The 20,295-nt window shown below is 38.6% G+C and overlaps 1 protein-coding gene across 3 annotated transcripts in view; it reads right to left on the bottom strand.

Moving 5' to 3' along the window:
• The window catches only part of NSF (N-ethylmaleimide sensitive factor, vesicle fusing ATPase), a 148,389-nt gene extending 128,375 nt beyond the window's left edge, over positions 1–20,014 (bottom strand). For all 3 annotated transcript variants that reach the window (XM_025279914.2, XM_044938865.1, XM_025279916.2), the window contains exons 1-2: positions 19,877–20,014; positions 1,649–1,734 (exon numbers count right to left, since the gene is read on the bottom strand). In XM_025279914.2, coding sequence (XP_025135699.1) covers positions 1,649–1,734; positions 19,877–19,888 — 98 coding nt within the window. In that variant the 5' untranslated portion in view covers positions 19,889–20,014. The remainder of the gene's footprint in view (positions 1–1,648; positions 1,735–19,876) is intronic.
• Between the last annotated feature and the right edge of the window lie 281 nt (positions 20,015–20,295).

Genomic DNA, 20,295 nt, shown 5'->3' with positions numbered 1-20,295 from the left:
TAAGTAAAGTTAGATGAATTTCCTCTCCTGAGAATTATTTCACACACTAACTAGACTAAAGGAACAAGAACCAGAGATAGAATAGCCATGGATATGGCAGTCCAAAAAAAGTTAGTTTTTAGGACTATTCCTTAAATCTCTTTGCAGATTTCCACAACAGGTTGAAAGAATAACAGCCTATAAAATTTAAAAGGTGGTAAAAATGAAAAATTTTCATGAAATATATCAGCTTTCATATAGATATCAATATTTACTATTTCAAAGCATTTTGTTCTAATTCACCCTGCTCAGAAGTAAACACAGCAAGTAAATAGATGAAATATAGTTATCTTATGATAAATCTCCTATACCAAGAAACTCAGAAGACTGTGTAGGAGACAGAAGCTTCAAACTCTTGTTACAGCAACACTATCTTTTTTTATTAGAATACTATAATTTTAAAAAATATTAATGGCTAACATTTCTATACATATCATTTTGTCAGTAGGACACAAGTTCCTTATAGCCACTATATTTTAAGTAATCCCATCATGTGTAGTGAACACTTGACATGTAAAAGAATTCCATAAGCAAATTCTCACACTGATTATATAAAATATATAGTCCAGTTTATATGTAGAAAGTTTTGCATCACAGAATTTTTAGGACTGGAAAGAATGGTAATACTATCACGTAATGTAGCCCTCTACTCTGAGGACAAAAACCACAAACAGCAATTCTAATTCTGTGAGACTCATGTATTTCGAAGATAGTTTTAAAAACAGAAAAAGGCTCAGCTAAAATCCCACTTCCTTCCTCATTTCCCTAGCCTGCCTTCTGGTACTGCCCCTTCATGTCCTTATTTCTACCAACCTTAGAAGCACTGTGGATGGCACTGAACTTGGTAGCATGGTATTTAGAAGTTTGGGCAGTGAGTGATGTGAATGAACTGAAATAAATGACAATGAATCATGTTGTATGACAGAAAATAACCAAATTCTGAAAAGCAATTAATCTTCAATTAAAAAATAAATATATATATATTTTAAATGACCATGAAAAACGCTTGTTAAGGTTCTACAGTTGCTCATCTTCCAATTTTCTTGTCTCTTGGGTTGTCAGAGTAACAATGATCAAACAGCTAATATTTGTTAAGGACTACTAATGTGGTAGGCACTGTTCTAAGTGATTTATTTGTGTAACTCAATATTCACACATACCCTGAGGAAGATGGTATCAGCATCCCCATTGTACAGGTCAACACACTGAGGCACAGTCAGGGTAAATGACCTACCCACAGTCACCCAGTTTGTAATAGGCAGAGCCAGGATCGAAACGCAGACCATCTGACTCCAGAGCCAAAAACCTAATGACTACGCTATATAATGAGTCATATAACCAGTATGCTTAGCTCTGCTAAGAAAATCAATGGAAAAATAAAATTACATATAAAAAACTATGCATGACTTAGAAAACACTATATTTACCAAAATTTGATGCAGTAAATACACAACTCTTTTTCATCTCTTCCATTTTCCAATTCAGCAAGAGGAATTTAAAAACTTACACTCCAAGGTTTCCAAAAAAAAAAAAAATAATAACGACCCTTGACAAGTTTCTAAAATACCACTTTGCAGGTAAGAAGAAGAAAATGAAGTCAGATACTCACTGGCCAGACTGGAAATCCTTTTCATTCACAACTGCGCAGTTAGTTAAGGACAATTCATCTGTAGGACATCTTGCAGCTTGCATACTCTGTAAGAATGAATGATTAGGAAAACAAAATTAAGTCACCTTTTATATCCTTAAAGAATATGTTATGCCTCCCTGTTCTCTATTTCCCATTACTTGTAATAAACACAATGTTTTTGACTCCTGGCACCCCTTCCTCTGTGGTAATAGCAAACCCTGCCTTTCAGAAACTGTTCCTTTCGCATTCCATGTGCTCCTGTGGGCCTGCCAATCACAGCACACAGGCCATCATCAGAGTCCTGATCCATCCATAGGATTTTACATAGACAGGTGCTAGAAGACAGGTACTCTCCCTTATATCACCACCACATGAAGAAGGACTTTCTGCTCTGAAAGAATAAAACTATCACAGAGAAAGCAAAGGTGAGAAAGACAGATACCTTGAAACTCAGACCTGACAAAGAAGTTAAAGCCCTGGAGACCAGTTCTGAAAGTTGGCTGAGTCAATAAATCCCCTTTTCCTCAAGCTTACTTGGGTTGGGTTTTCCATTTCTTCAAAAAATAAAAGATTCTGACTGATAAAAATGCAATGATATAAATTTGATAAAGTGTATCATGAAAAAGCATTTCTTCATAAGAGATCCCAAGTAGTATGAACCATATCTCCTGTAGACTAATAAAAGCTATCTTCCAAGTATCTCCCAACAAAAATAATTACAGGTATATTTAATATAAAATGGCAATTAACTGTCCTTTTGGCCAACAGCAATGAGAAAAACATTCCTTCATACAATGTATGTAACCAATAATCTTTCCTCCATCCTCTAGGGTTTCCTAGTTAGTGAGATATGACATTCGTAGTCTGTTTATGACTAACGTGCTCATTCTTCAAACATCAAACCAAAGCTGATTCTCCGTAAATTTGTCTTCCAAATACAAATTTATAGAGGGAAATAAATTTCTCTGCTTTGCTTTTGTTTGAAACTAAAAGGCTAGTTTCAACACAGCTATCCCAGCCGTTCAGAGCAATGGACTCTAAAGTGGGGCATGTGCACCCGGAGGGTTTGCAGGATAATCCTTCGGGGTATAATTTAGAACATGACACAAATAAGGTTCAGGTCACAAGTCTGCTTTCCGAATGAGACAGTAGTTCTGCCCACAGTCACAGTCTGACCAGCCACCTGACCAAATGTGCAGTCCTTGCTTCCCACTCACCCCGGGGTCTCTCTCACCTACAAAAGCTTCTTTCTCTTACATTCTCCTCTCTTCCCTGACTCCGAGCCCCTTGCCTAGTCAACGCCTACTTGTCCCACAATTTCTCAGCTCAGGAATTACATCTTCTAGAAGACTTTCCTAAACACCTTCCCCTCCTGAAAAGACAAATGTCAAATGGAAGAATATTTTCACTGTCTGTTTATACTGCATGAAAGACATAAGACTCTCAAGGGCTGAGACTGCCCTGTTCGTGTCTACGGTTCTCAAGGCTAAGACAGGGCCTGGATACAGTCAGCGCTCATCAAACATTTGTTGAACAGATGAACTTATGGATCAGTACAATCTACCTCACCTGCAGAATAAACAATTCAAAGAACATGGATGCAAAGGACATTTCAAGGTTATTTAGGAAGTGATACAATTTAATTAACACAGAACTGATACACCCAAAGTTACTTAAAAATTTACAAAATGCTAACTTAACCTTTTCTTTTGTGAACTTGCTTTCTTGTCAAAGATTTGGTGTCCTTTAAAAAAGAGTGAAAAAGTCTGTAGAAGTCATCTGGCTGGGTAACTGAAACAGATGCTATGAGCAAAAGGCCTCCCTACTGGAATCTAGAAGCATCTGTGTTTTTATGGCAAGCCAAGCAGGATATCTCATTTTCTCATCAGAATATAAGTCCCTATAAATAAATGCTGTTTACTTATCACAATAATGGCAAAGGAAAATTCCACAGTTTTTCTAATACTGACCTTGCCTCTAGGGAACAATGACAAAAGCCCAGCCATAATGTCCACATAACTACTATGAAATGAACAGAGTGAAACTGACAGGAAATTTTAGTTATAGGTTTAACTATTTGAGTTACTAGAACAATTAACTGTCTAAAGACTATAAAATGTTTTCCTTAATAACTTGAAATGTAAAAAATTATTAATTCATTGCTTCTCAAAAGTATGAAAATCTCAACAAACCTTTAAAGGAAACTTTAGCAGAAGTAATTGTATCATTGAGCTTCCCTGGTGGCTCAGATGGTAAAGAATCTGCCTGCAATGCATGGGACCCAGGTTCAATCCCTGCATCAGGAAGATCCTCTAGAGAAGGGCACGGCAACGCACGCCAATACTCTTGCCTGGAGAATTCCATGGACAAGGAGCCTGGAGGGCTACAGTCCATCAGGTCGCAGAGTCGGACACAACTGAGTGACTAATTACATCATTACTTATGTGAGAGCCTTTAAAGTATAGGAAGAGAACTGGCTTCTTCTCATCCAAAAAAAAAAAAAAAAATGGGAGAGGGATATAACCAGGACTCCTCCAGACAACACTGCCGTTTTTCAAATTTAAATAACATACTTTCGTTCAAAGGTTCACTTTAAATATTAGATTTTTAAGCATATGCTTTATTTTTTCCTGAAGAATTAGAAGGGCAAAATTAAAAAGAAAAAAAACAAAGCATGCAGTACCTAATTAAAAGACCTCATTACAAATAACTGCAACACTCATGAATCCGCTGGTCTTCTCTGTGGTGCTTCAGGCCTAGGTTACATGTCTCCAGAGACACAAATTCCTCCACAGGAAAGGGAAGTAGGACAACCTATATGAACCTGCTCCAGAGACAGCTCAACTAACAAGTCTCGCTCAACTATGTGTTTCCTGAAAAATAACATTTTAGAAATGTACTGTGCAATAAAATAACCACTAGACACGTTATTAAAATTAAAACTAGTTAAAATTTTAAAACTCAGTTCTTCAGGTGCACTAGTCACATTTCGAGAGCCACACGTGGCTATTAGGGATCACTGCATACAGTTGTATTGGACCTTGCCAGTCTAAAGCAGTGAGAGAAAGGCCATCAGTAATACCTGTCTTCAGGCCTATGGAATCACTCTGCTATGACTCCTGAAATAATAATTTCTATTAAAATTCTGAAGTTCTGCGGGACTAGAAGTGATAGGTAGAAATAAGTCAAACTTCTATGTCCTATAGTAATCTTGCAGAGAGCCTGTAAGAATACCCTTCACGTTATGCATCTCAGACTAGTAACTATTCACATAGATGAACCTCCTGACATCCCGTAAGGCCTTACAATTCCTTTACAAAATTATATTGGGGAAAAAAAAGAAAAGACTTCCTGTTTTGGTATTCAAAAGAAACACACACAAACACACAAAGGAAAATGTAAAAAGCTGACAGCACTAAATACTGGCAAAGATGTGATGCAGTTTCTTAAAAGGTCAATGTGCCCCAGCAGATCTATCCTTAGGTTTTAAGTCAAGAGAAATGAAAACGATGACTTGTACACAAATGTCCACAGCAACTTTATTCATAAATCAAAAATGGAAACAACACAAAGATCTGCCAACAGTCAATGGATAAACAAACTGTGGCACAGGCATATACAACGGACACTGCTGCTGCTGCTGCTGCTGCTAAGTCACTTCAGTTGTGTCCGACTCTGTGCGACCCCATAGACGGAAGCCCACCAGGCTCCCCTGTCCCTGGGATTCTCCAGGCAAGAACAACGGACACTACCCAGAAATTAAAAAGAAACTACCTCCTGATATACGTAACAGCATGCATAAACCTTAAAACATAACGCTGAGTAAAGCCAGGTGCTTAAAAGAGATCATCCTTGTTATTTAAGCCTCATCTTATAATCAGATGAAATCTCAGAAGAGACAAAATTAATCTAGAATAACCATATACACACAAAATCAGTGATTGACTGGGATGGGGGTGAAATGGACAGCAAAAAAACATGAAGTAATTTTTTGAGATAGTTCTATATCTTGATCATATTTTATTGTGCAGAGGTTATACCTCAGTGAAGTTGAGAAATGACAGTCTGATTTTTTTTTTAATGGTTGGGCAATCTCCAATAATTCCCATTGCAAAGATGGTATAAATGTTCAAACTACAAAATATAGTTTGGATACAAGGTACCTACACTTGTGCAACAAAGACCTAATCAAGAGACCCAATCTCTTGCCTACTGAAAGAGAGATAGCTACCTTTCCAGAACAGACAGTTCACTTTCCAACAAGGTCTCATCTCAACTGCAGGAATCACAAACTAGGAGAATGGCCAGATCTACCTCTAAAAGGCCAGTCTAAGGTTACTGACCATACTGGCCTGCTAGTCCTGGGCCCAGAATGTAAAAAGAGGAAGTATAAAACCTACACTCCTGTGTGTGTCTCATACTAACTAAGATTGGCGATTCTTCCTCCGGAGAAGAGTTAAAGACTTTTTTTTTTTTCCTCTGTAATAATTCTTCCTTAAGAGGCAAGAAATATGATCTAAAGTTCTACTCTCCCCCTGGACAGGAACAGAAACATGAGGACATTGGAAAAAATCCACACCTACCCAAACATACACAAGAGGATTAAAGGAGATACTATGATTTACCTGTTACAGAGTAAATACTCAATAAACCTCAGCTATTATGACCATCATAGAAATATGCAATAATTGTTTGTAACAGAAAAAAAATTCACAACCTAAAGCTAAATAAATGCCGTGAATAGCACCATGGTTAAAAGCATTACAAGTATGCAGCAATCTAAAAGGTCAAAGTACCTCTGTACATACTGACAAGGGGAATATCCAAAATACAGTGCTGTTTTAAAAAAGGTATAAAACAGTATTAAAAATAGTATGTAGAGCATGGTTTTTAATTAAAAAAGACATAGTAAATTGTTAACAGTAGTTATCATTGAGGTGAAACAAGAAGGTATAAGTGAAACATCCTCACTTTTCAGAGTTCTGAATGGTTGGAACTATTTTTACAATAAATAACCCTTATCTTAGGAAAATAATTTTAAATATAGAGAACTTTTATGTACAAAGTCATCCTCTATGGCATTACTTTACAGTGATGAATTAGAAGCAAACTAAAAGTCCTATTTCAAAATGATAGTTATGTAAAACATGTCTACTTCATATATGCTCATAATATTCAAATCACAGAACAGTATACATATACATGTGTGTGTGTATATATATACATGTATATAAATTTTACTTTACAGTTCGATATTTTTAAGTATAGCAAAGCAATTAAATAAAAACACATCAAAATGTAAAAAACAACTGTGACTGGGAAATGGGACTATCAGTGATTTAATTAATTTTCCTCTTTTCTGCATTTTCCAGCTTAAAAAATAAGTTAGGTGTTACTTTACTAGCCAAATTAAAAGTTTTGTATTAAAGTTAATTGATGGTATATTTCATTCCAGATCTTTGTTTCTGCACAAACAGTGATGACCTCACACATCAGGAAAATAACTGTAAGGATACTGTCATTATTCACGAAAATATAAGACAAGGTCTCATAATTTGCTTATTGTGTTTTTTCTTCATAATTAAACCATGTTGGTTAAATCTAGTCTTTGACTACAGTGTGACAGTGATTTTTGTCCATAAATTAAGAAAACATACTTTTTATTAATAAGCTCAGTAAGAAATTACAAAATATGCTCTGAAGCACAGAATCTTTTGATAAATATACAAAGAGTTAAAATTTTGTTTATACTGGGTGGATTAACCAATGATTCAGCATTAAAATGAACACCAAATCACAAACTAGTTAAATGAGTCCTTGGCTTTGTGAATAATTTCCTCTCCATGACTGCATTAATTTGGGAAAGTTCATTAATGCCTCAAAATACATTACTTTAAAATTTGGAGAAGTACCTGGAACAATATAACAGGCACTCAATAAATATTTGTGGAATTAAAAAAATAGTTTGAGAAATATATCTAGAAAATTAATCAATATAAGATCCATATGAGGAAAACCAACAGAAGCACATACTGTTAGGATACCATCAACTCCAAATTAACCTATATATTTAGTGTAATTATAAGAAAATCCCAGTGGGACTTTAGCAAACTCAATCTAAACTGTAACTGGCAAAGTAAATGTAGTAGGCAAAATGAGAGGGGAACAAAGTCTTTTCTAATTTGTGAAAGCAGCCAAGCAAAATTTCAGAAAGAATGAGACTGGCCCTACTAGACACACCATACACAGCAATTAAACCAATGTAGTAGAATCCCCTGGCAGTCCAGTGGTTAGGGTTCTGGGCTTTCACTAAGAGCTTAGGTTCCCTCCCTGGTTAGGAAACTAAGATCCCACAGGCTGCCTGGTACAGTTCAAAAAAACCACAAAAAACGACATAGTACCAGTATAGAAACAGTTCGGTGAAGTAGAAAAAGCAATCCAGAAACAGAACCTGGCAAGAACTTAATAGGTAAAATTTAGAAACAGTAGAGGAAAGCTGAATAATTCAATAAAAGGCATTGAGACAACTGATTATCCACTTGGCGGCTGGGGGCGGGGGGCAGTGTCGATAATAATAGCTAATGTGTTTTGAGAGCTTATTTCATGCGAGGCACTGTTTTAAAAGCTTTACACACCTGCAAATGCCCTAGCTCACAATTCTCTTTCCTACTGCCAAAATCTAAAGAACATTATTTGCCTCACTCTAGCTAACATTTTTGTTTTCTCATAACACAAGAATATTACTTCTCTCTAAATGATTTTTTAAACATGACTCATTCTGAATTTTGTACACTTAGAAGAGGAAAAAAAAGTCTGATTTCTAGGTGAGTAAACTAAAAGACTATGTTTTAATCCCACGGCTACCTCGAATTTGACTCAAGTACATACTGGAGCTCCATTTGGTCCCATTCAAGGATCACAGCATCCTATTCTTAAGCTTACAGAAGCATCTTAAGGCATGCATCTCAAATGTATAAGGAGGTAGAAACCCTCACTTCAGTGGTTTTTAGTATATCTGCTATGCCATGTAATCATCACCACTCTCTAATTCCAGGACACTTCCAGCCCTCCAAAATGAAACCCTGTACCCATTATCAGTTAGTCCCAATGCTCGCCTCCCTCATCCCTTGGCAACCACTAATCTATTTTCTATCTCTATGGACGTGCCTCTTCTGAACATTTCATATAAATAGAATCATACAATCTGTCATCTTTGTGACTGGCTTCTTTCACTCAGCATAATGTTTGGAAGATCATCGATGCTGTTTCGCGTGACAGCACACCATTCCTTTCCAGAGCGAGATCACGTGGCATCGTATGGATAACCCACATTTGTTTTATCTGTATTAGCTGATGGATAATTTCCACTTTTTGGCTATTATGAATAATGCTGCTATGAACATTCATGTACAAGTTTATCTATGAACATACATTTTCAGTCACTCGCTGGACTTGCTGGATCATTCTGTGTTTAACTTTTTGAAGAACTGCCAAACTGTTTCCCACAATGGCTGCACTACTTCACATTCCCACCAGCAGTATATGAGCGTCCCAAATTCTCTACATCATCACCTTTTTTAAACTATAGCCATCCTAGAGGGTGTGAGGTAGCATTTCACTGTGGTTTTGATTTTTATTTCTCTAATGACTATGATGGTGAACACGTATCTTTCATGTGTTTGTTGGTTATTTTCACATATTTTTTTGGAGAAGTATCTATTCAAATCCTCTGCCCATTTAAAAATCAGGTTTCTTTTTATTGTTGAATTGTAACGGTTCTTTATACATTCTGGATGCTAGACTTTTATCAGACATATGATTATTAAATATTTTCTCACATTTTGTTGGCTCTCTCTTCATGTCTTGGTAGTATCCCTTGATATATGAAAATTTTAAATTTTGATGAAGTTCAATTTATCTAAAAAAATCACTCTCTTGTTTCTACCACCAGAGACAGAAATCAAACAGATGAGTTTAGCCTGCTGAAAATTTTATATAAATGGAATCACTTCAGTATTCATGCCTGGAGTATCCCATGGACAAAGCCTGGTGGGCTACGGTCCACAGGGTCACAGAGTTGGACACAACTGAAGCAACTTAGCATACCATGTATTATTCCATGTCTGACTTCTACCCTTCAATATTATGATTATAAGACTCATCCAAGTTTTGGCATGTAGCAATAGCTCATTTTCTTTGCTTTTTATAGTGTATAATTATATGAATATGCTACTATTTATCCATGAGTTGTTTCCAGTTCTTAATCATGAATACTGTTGCCAACAATATGTTCATACATGTCTTTTGAATAACATGCCTATGCATTTCTATTGGATATCTATACTATACACACACACGTGTATATACACACACACATGTATATACACACGTATATACATGTACACACACACTCCTCTACCCCTACACCTACCCTCTCCAGGAGAACAGCTGGATCACAGGCATACATGCACAAGTTCAGGTTTATGGGAATTGTGCCTAAGGTATACAATGTGGTGTTCTGATACAAGTATACCTTTGTAATGATTATGGTAACAAGCTAATTAACAGACCCATCACCTCACAGAGTTACCACTTTGTGTGTGTGGTAAGAACGCTTAAGATTTACTGTCTTAGCAAACCTCAAGAATACAATATTTTTAAAATTAACTGTAGTTACTATGCTATCTAGTATATCAAGGTCAGTCAGGGTACCTGATTCTTGATATTGCAGGAAATAACTTGTGTTTTCTTAAATGTTTGAAAATTAGATATAGGTGAAGGAAAGACAATTCAATAACCCTGAAATCTAGAAATAACAAGGCTGAGTATACATTTGGAAGGAAATCTGGGGGGGATCGTCAACAATTTGTAAGAAATTGAATCCAAGAGCTTACAACAAGTCAATGGTCCTCAACTTAAGCATTCACCAGAATCACTACAGAACTCTTAAGGGATTGCAGGGGCCCCACCCCCAGAGTTTCTAATTAAATCAAGTGGGGGGAGAATCTGTACTTCTAACAAGTTCTCAGGTGATGCTCATTAGCTGGTCTACAGATTCTACCTTGAGAATCAATGCACTAAGAGAAGCAAACTTAAAAAAAAAAGGTTCATTTCCTTCTACAATAGAAGAGAAGAAAATATAGGAAAGAAGGCTTCAATAATGCTCTTAGTCCATTTCATCCTTTACCTTGATAAAAGTTTATAATTAAGTTTATTTTGATGCTTGATAAGTAGTAAACTGATTCAAAGTCTATATAAACAAAAAACTTAGACTTCATAAATGAAGATCAAGAAAAAGGACTGTATTGGAGGCCAGTAGCTCTTTAAAATTAGATCTATGCTATATTACTAATGACGTGGATAACAAAATAAACAAGAGCATTCAGTAGCCTGGCAGAGAACATAACATTAAAGTACAACTACACACCTTGTCCAAAATTATAAGTTACTAGGTTAATCAGAAATAGTCATTCATCCATTCAACAATCATTCCACACCAGGTTCTGTTCTAAACAGTGGGATCTAAGTTTGCTATCATCTCACAAAATTTTGTCAGTACTATTCTCCAGGAGAAAAGTAACTAGGATAACTAAAATATTTTAATCTCCCCAAAACTGATATTTTTTGGAAGACCCAGAATGATCATTTCTAGTTTCATTGTTTGTCTAAGTAAGAAAATGTTCGTTCATATGCACATAACACTAAAAAACACTTTACACTCAAAAAAAATCCACCAGTGATGGGAATTCCCTGGCAGTCCAGTGATAAGGACACCCCACTTTCACTGCTCAGGGCACAGGTTCAATTCCTGATGGGGGAACAAGATCCTGCAAGTTGCTTGGCCAAAAAATAACAATAATAATTTTTAAATTAAAAAAAAAGTGAATGTTGGATTTCAAAAATGACAACATATTTGTTACTTTAATAATTTTCCCATTTTCTCTTACCAAAGATCTACATGCTGCTGCTGCTGCTGCTAAGTTGCCTCAGTCGTGTCCGACTCTGTGTGACCCCATACACGGCAGCCCACCAGACTCCCCCGTCCCTGGGATTCTCCAGGCAAGAACACTGGAGTGGGTTGCCATTTCCTTCTCCAATGCATGAAAGTGAAAAGTGAAAGTGAAGTCGCTCAGTCGTGTCCCACTCAGGGACCCCATGGCAGCTAGTGCAAAATACATCAGAACTTAACACTTCATTCTGAATTTAGCAAAGGACCAAAACACTCTGCATTACTCATGAACAGCTGATGCTAATTCACTTGATTTCAAATCTATAGAGCACAAAGTTGCAATAAATTATTAGCACTTTTTGGCTTCATGGTTTAAAAAAAGGAAGGAAAGAGGAATAGAGGGAGGAAAGAAATCAGCTTATCAGCTTCTTAGAGTAATTCAGCTCAGTTTTACTGAAATGATCTTTATATCTGCCCCTGTGGAATATAAGGAAAAAATATAAGTCAAAATCAATGGCAATAAACTTAAACATAAAACAATTTAAAGGAGGAGAGACTGAGTTGCTCCTAAAATTCATATGGAAAAGGGCCAAGAAATGCCAAATGAAGAAAAATGAGTGGCTAACCCTACGAGATAGCAAGAATAATTTTTAAGCTATGGCAATTAAGACATTGGTAGTGGTGCACATACAGACAAACAGAACAATGAAACAGAGAAGAGTTCCGACTTAGAGCGGATATAAAACAGAGGTAGCGTTACAGATCAGTGGGAAAAAGGCTGGACTCAAAACATGGTATTGAGACAACTGGTTATATATATGGGAAAGATAAAATTAGCTTAATTCACACCAAACACAAAAACAAATTCCAGATGAATCAAACACCAAAATATGAAAAGCAAACCATTAAACCTTTTCAAAGAAAATCTTTCTGACTTCAAAGTGGGAAAAGATCTTAAAACATATAAGCACACTAATACACAGAGGTTAAAAATGGGTAGTTATAACTACAATAAAATTTAAATCTAAAACTCTACATACATGAAAAGATCATCACTAAACAGCTCAACAACAACAAAATGGGCAAAGGATATGCAAAGGTAATTCACAGAAGAGGAAACTCCAATGATCAATATGAAAAATGCTCAATCTCACTAGTAATTAGGGAAAATTGCAAATTTAAACAACAGTATTATTTTATACCTATCATATTGTAAAAATTAAAATATCTCAATATTAAGTGCCGGAGAGGACACGAGGAACAGGTAATCATACACTGTTGGTAAGAACACAAACTTGTTTAACTAGGTAAAGATAAAGGTAACTGATTACCCAGCAATTCTATGTAGCAATTCTACAAACAGGGTATAGATCCATATCTCTAGACATATCCTAAAGAAATTCAACATACATATGCAAGGAGATATAGACAAAAAAGTATGTATTTCTGTATGTATGAGTATTTTCTTCTGTGCATACCAGAAGAAATAAAATTTGAAAACCACCTAAATTGTCCTCTAAGAAAACAGATAATTGCGGTATATTTACAAAATAGACTACTACACAATAAACAGAATTAACTAACTCTACATAATTCCAACATGACAATCTCAAATGAAAAAATTCAGGTTGCAGAAGAAGATATACAATATAACACCATTATATACATTTTTAAGACACACAAAACAATATATTGGTTAGGGACACAAACCTACATAGACGTGAACAGAAAGGATTTATACCAGCTTTAGGCTAGTGATTATTTCTGGGGGATTAAAAGATATAAAGCAAATATCACAATATGTAAATACTTTTACAACCTGGGCAGTGAGCACATGGATATAGGTATATATTCTTTGCTGTACTTTTCAGCATACTTGAAATCTCTTAAGATATATATGACTTATTCTTGTTTAAAATGCACAGAGCTAGAAATAGTTACAGTCATACAAGGACTATCTAGTTTGCATCATAAAAAAATAAGTAGGAAATCATGACTTTGAATCACTAGGAAATTGAAGGCAATGTAAGGTGGGTCTCAGAGCCCGTTCAAGGGCATTAACACTGAATGATCAAGGACTTCATTACGAGGTTTTTCCCTGATACGCCATAACCAGAGTATGGACCCTTCAGAATAGCATTACAGCAAGCACCTAGTGCATTGCCAACACAGCTGTTTCCAAGAGTTCACTGTTCCACCAATTCAGGAATTTCCAACAGTGAAATAATATACTTTCACCTTACACCTTTGCAGTCTGACTTAAACACTTATAAAGAATACCTTAATCATCAGTTCCTCTGGGTTTCAGAAAGAAGCTATCTGACAGTGCTGTAAAGAGTTCAATTCTGTTTTCTAAAATGTACTGCCTTTGAAAATACTTAATAAAATCACAGGAGTGACACACAAAAACAGTAACTGTTGCACACAAGATTGCAAAAAGATGATACGCTTTGATCTGCAAAACCCTGACTTAGAAATGGAACTATGAGACATTTTAAATTATTTGTTTTGACTTGTGGTACTGCGCATGAACTGTCCCTAATTTACCACTGTGTTCCAATCTGAAGGCTGGTCTTTAGTAAAGATGTCATTCACCCATAAAAATGTTATAAATGGTTAGGTTTCTGGACTAGACTACAAGAGCTTTTTCAATATGCTAGCCTGACCCAGACCAACAGACAGATGAGGTAAATTTCACTTCTAACATCTTTCTAAACCCTTTTCAACACCTAAGAGTGTTCTCTCCCTTCAATTCCTACTTAACATCGTCTTGCTCCTATTTCTTAAAACAAATTACCTCCACTAGATATAAGGATTTATGAAGAAGACAATCCATTGGTTTTATTCTCCTTAACACATGTATATTTTCAGAAAGGGACTGCTAAATCTCCAATACGAGAGATGTCTAGTAATTTTAAAAGATAAGAGTACAGGGGACTTCCTTGGTGGTCCAGGGTCTAAGACTCGGTGCTCCCAAAGCAGGGGGGCCCAGTTCGATCCCCGGCCAGGGAACTAGATCCCACAAGTCGCAACTGAAAGCTCCTGCATGCCACAACTAAAACTCAGTTCAGCTAAATAAATAAATAAAATCTAAAAAAAAAAAAAGAAGAGTACAGAAAAGTTCAGACAATGTGGAAAGCCTATCTTCCTCCCTTTCCTTTTTCTTCAGGAGTGGTTTGAGTGGTAGTTTAAGGGACCTGGCATGCAACATCAGAGGAACGTCACTAAGGAGCCTCCCCCTACCTAGAGTCAGCTCTCCTTAGCTATAAAGGCTACATTTCAGATTCTTTTCTCTGCTTCTCATTCCATGATTCCAGAGCAGTTGCAGCATGAGAGTTCTGAAAATCAGTGTGGGGGCCGGAGGCAGTGGCAGCCATTTGTACATGGAGGTCATTTACAAATAAGAGTCTACAGTCAATGTCAGTAATAAGAATTACAACGTTAGCATCTTGATTCATTACAAGCAAAAATTTAAAAGAGCTGAGAAAATCTATTACCTAATTGAATCTTTCGAAAAGCCAAAAGGAACCAGATACGTTTAAATTGATCGTATTATAAAATGTATCCAACTTGTCATTCCATATTTTTCTCATATGACAAATACAGTAAAACAATAAAGACAAAAATTATTTTCTTTCAGGTTCTTTACTTTTAAGATTAGGGGCTTCAAAGTAATTTAGGGATTAACCAAGTTCTGATGACCTTGGAGCTATATATTGAATAACATCACACAGTTTATTTTTCAGTTTCCCAGATGGACTAAATATGATGCTTTCTTTTTGGACAGCAAAAGCAAAGGAAAAGAAATACAGATTACTAATGCTATCATCAGCAACAGTGATACAACAAATCTTCAGTTATAGAGCGAACATAAATACCATTTACAAGATGATGTCAGAATGCCAAAATTAACTAAACCAACCCAAAGCAGTAATAACTCAAGACAGCTTTTCTCCCACAAAGAGGAAATACAGAACCCATTTTAAGAGAATTACAAAGGCTCACCCTATTTGTTAAACATGGATGGGTGGTGGTTAAGTTATGGCTACAGGAAGAGAAGACAAGACAATCTGAGATGGGCCAAAGGGGTTTAGATTTTCCAAAAGGTAGAAGGTAGTTTTAAAAAACTAAACTTTGACAGAAGCACTGTTTTAGGTAAGAAGGTAAATCTACTCTTTATACCCTGTCAAGTAAATTGGGGAACTGACCTGAGTTCAAATCCTAACCTTGCCTTTTGCGGGCTGTGAACCTGCAAGTTACTAAGCCCCTCTCTCGGAGTAAAACAAAGTTAATACTATTTACTTCGCAGGGAGGTTTTGTCCCGATTAAAGGAGATACATTTGTAGTTAAGCAATGGTACCTGAAGTGTACTGACATGTGCCAGCCTAGAAGAGGGTCTCTAGCAGCATGCTCAAGGCCTGCTTCTGACCCCATCGTATCCTACCTTTTATCAGTGGCTAGAATGGAGGCACAGAAAGCAGGGTCATTAAACCTACTGATCTATGGATGAAACAACACTGCAACAGAGCACTACTGTGTTGCATAAAATGAAAGAATCAAAGAAACCTTCAATAGGCAGCAGAAACGGACCCCAAAAAACTGAACTGCAAAGGGGATAAATGTAAGGTCTCACACTTAGGTTCAATAAAACAACTGCACAATACCTAGAATGTAGGGGTATGGTGGGCGGGGGGAGGCGGGGGGTGATTTTAAAAGAACACTGGAGCTGTAACTGATTCTAAGTTCAGTATGGGTGGGCCAGGCTTCCCAGATGGCTCAATGGTAAAGAATCTGCCTGCCAATGCAGGAGATGTGGGTTCAATTCCTAGGTAGGGAAGATCCCCTGGAGGAGGAAATAGCAGTCCACTCCAGTATTCTTGCCTGAAAAATCCCATGGACAGATGAGCCTGGTGGGTTACAGTCCATAGAGTTGCAAAGAGTCAGAAACGACTGAGCACTGAGCACTCGGTATGGGCCAAGAGTGTGATTTACTGCAGAAAAAAAGCAAATTAGCCTGTATTAGTAATGGTATTGTCCAGCATCAGAGAATAATAGTTCAAGGAGATTCTTCACTGATCACCGAGTTAGACTCTTGAGCACATTTTATCAATAGAAGAAACACTGACAAAAAAGAACATTTCCAAGGCAAAGTCACCTAAATGATGAAGGATTTAGAATAGAGGATATTTGAGAAACTGGGGATGTTTAATTTGCAAAAGAGAAAAATCTAAGGGAATATGTAACCTGTTTTCAAACAGCGAGGGAGTTATCACATGAAAAAGGAATTGTTTAGTTTTACAGTTTCAAACAGCAGAAATCATATGTATAAAAATTACATGGAACCCCATACAAAAAAGACTTTTCTAATATGACACTAAAATGGGCTAGCTTTATGGTGTAGCACCCTCTATCACTAAAGTATTAAGACAGAGATTAGATTCATTTCCAACAAAAATGTATTGGGCACCTTTGTCCCAGGCAGATACAAAGCACTGATGATGACAGTGAATACAAAACTAACATGGTCTCTGCTTTCGTGGAGAGCAAAGTCTAGCAGTGGAGACAGGTAATCACGCTAAAACGTTTTAAATGACAGATAAATCTCTAAGGAAAGGAATACAGTTCTTCAAGAACATATGGAGAGGGGAGTTTGGGGGAGAATGGATACATGTATATGTGTGGCTGAGTCCCTTTGCTGTCCACCTGAAACTATCACAACATTGTTAATAGGCTATACTCCAATATAAAATAAAAAGTTTAAAAAGAGAGAAGAGCATATTAACACAGGATCTGACTTGGTATGGGATCAGAACAGGCCTCCCTTGAGTAGCTGAGTGATCCGTGAGTAGGAGGTAAACGGTTGGGAGCAGAACATCATAAAGAAAGAAACAGCACACGCAAAGTCCTTGTGATAAGAGGTTCAAGGATTGGAAAGGCTTATATAACCCAAGCATAGAGAGTAAGACAGTGAGTGGAGATGTAGGAGCAGAACCACAAAGGGCCTTAAAGGCCCAGTTAAGGATTTGGTCTTCTCCCAAAAGTAATGAGATGCTACTAAAGGGGGGATTAAGTAGCAATTTGCATGGGAGAGAATAATCAATGTGGTGAATGGCGTAAGGAGACCACTTGGGAGCTTCCTGCAGTAGTCCAGGCCAGAAAGGATAGTGCTTCGGGAAAAGCAGGTGGAAATGAAGATGTAAAGAGGTGGATGGATAGATTGGAGAGATTTTTAGGACGTTAAAATGACAGAACCCATGTAACTAGTCCAGTGGGTGTTTGGATACAGTTTAAAGCAGCAATGCCCAAGCCAGATTCTTTGGCTCTAATAATTAATTCCCTTTTTTTTTGGGGGGGGGGGCGTGGGGTGGGGACAGAACTCAGTGATGAATTTTATTTGGGGACAGAGGACATGGTGACGGAGAAGTATAAGGAATGACCCACTCCCCATCTGCCAGGCTTCTAACCTATATACATGGATGGATTGTGATGCCATTCACTGATATAGGAAACTGTAAAAATATTAGGTGGGATAAGACCATGGGTTTATTTGAACAAGATGAGTGTGAGGTGTCTTGGTTTTAAATAGTTTGGCATATTGATCCGGAATTTAAAGAACGGGTTTGGACTGGGAGTAAAATACTGAGTATCATTGGCATATAGACAGTAGTTGAAACTGGGCTTAGAAGAGACTGCCTAGGGAGAAAGCACAGACTGAGGAGACAGCCCTGAGGAACATCTGCATTGAATAACAGAGTAGAGGAGGGTGAGTCTGCAAAAGAGTGGTCTGACTAAAAACTGGAGGGAGGCTGAAGCCAAGGGAAGAGCGTTTTCCATGAAGGAGGCAACGGTCAACAATGTCAAACGCTGTTGAGACATCCAGCAAGACAAGGAATGAAAAACATCAATTAAGTTTAGAGGCATGTTTCACTGGGATGATGGGACCAGAAATCAGACTGCAGTGGGTTGAGGAATGAGTGGGAGGAAGGCAAATGGGAGGCAAATACATAAGACAATTCTTGTCAAGATTCCTGGCTGTAAGGCGGGAAGAGAAAAAGGTGACAGCTGTGGGGGTGGAGGGAGAGTTTGTTTCAAGATGGAAAAAGCCTGAGTTTGTTGTTAAAAGGGAGCAGGTGAATACACAGGAATGGGGTTCCTTAGAAGATGGGGAGACCCAGACTCTGAAGCACAGGTGGAGGGAGTTGTTGTGGAGGAAGTAGCTGCAGATAAAAGATAAGGCTGTGGGGGAAAGAAGAGACCTAATTAAATGACCTTTAAGGTCTCTTCTCACTCTAGAATCTCCTGACTTACAACTGTGTTCAGGGAGTCTATTTGCGTGTATGCATAACATATGCAAACTTATTCAAATATTCCAGTAGAAATAAATCAGTCAAGCACATCCTTATCCCCTAATGACGCAGTTAACGTCCCCAGGTTTATGACCAGTAATCTCTAGGCAGGATCCATCCTTCAGAGAGGTTTTTGCTCAACGCACACTGCAGTACAGCACAGAACCAGTCCTATCTCCCCTAGCCAAACCCATACTACACCGCGATCTCAGAGGCTAAAGGAGGAAGTAAAATTTAAAACCCTGAAACTACAACATACCCTGCTGCATTCAAAACGACTGTCATTCATAAAAGCAAAACGCGACACCTCAAATCCATTCCCACTTCAAGCTCAAGGCACTTCTGCCTGAGCCGGCAGTGACACGTCCCCCTGATGGCCGAGGGTTAACAGCCAAAGTCATTTGCACCCCCCTCCTCCTTTCCCGAGACCTCTGATTGTGAACAACCAGGAATGGGGTTCCTAATGGTCCCTGTCACAACCCTTGACCCAATGGAGCGGACAGATGCCCCGCAGTTGTTCCAGAGAAGGCACCTAACAAGCCCTCCTCGTAAGAGGGTGCGGAGAAACCCCTCGAGCCCTCCGACCCGGGCTGGGACGGCCACGAGCCTGCGGCTACCCTGAGAAGCTAGGGGGACAAGCCCCAAGGGATGGAATGGGAGAATTAAAGGAGACCCAGGAGACCTGGGTTGCGAGGGGGTCTCCTCCCCTCGAGCTTCCTAAGGGGGAAGGAGTTTCTGAGGAGGGCTAGTCCCCTGCCACCACTCCCCGCTTCCCACCTTCTCTGGCCTGCCGCCCCCTCCAACACCCCATTTGCTCAGACTCACTCCCCTCCCCTGAGGCCGTCTGGACCTCCCGTTGCCCGCGAGCCTGGCACCCCCGCCTCGAGCCACGGCTCCCGGGCCGGCACTCACCCGGCCCGCCATCTTCACGGACACGTCCGGCTCCGCCGCTGCAGCTCGGCGCTAAGCAGAGCCCGCCCCCGCCGCGCGCGCCCGCTGCCCGCCCTCGCGCAGGCGCGCAGCCGCCTTGACGCGCGCGCGCGCCCGGCCGCGTCCCCGGCGCCGGCGCCCCCGCTCCGCCGGACGCGCGCGGGTTCGGAGGCTGTCAGGGGCGGGCGGGGCGCCATTTTGAACTCGAGCTGCCGGGGGTGGTGGGGGCCAGTTACTGTCCATGTAGCACGTGTCTGCTGGTGACTTTCAGCAGGGCTCCTTTTACGAATCTCATCACAGCTGGTTGTTTGCTCTGGACTATGTAGCAAGGATTTTGATACTTTTAACCATTGAGCTCCTGCTTATCTCTACCCTTTAATGACCTTTTAACTTGATGCTTC

The sequence above is a fragment of the Bubalus bubalis genome, chromosome 3 (genome assembly GCF_019923935.1).
Source record: "Bubalus bubalis isolate 160015118507 breed Murrah chromosome 3, NDDB_SH_1, whole genome shotgun sequence".
In the NCBI taxonomy this organism is placed as follows: Eukaryota; Metazoa; Chordata; class Mammalia; order Artiodactyla; family Bovidae; genus Bubalus; species Bubalus bubalis.
Note: the sequence above shows the minus strand (reverse complement) of the source record. Positions and strands in the feature narration are given on the sequence as shown.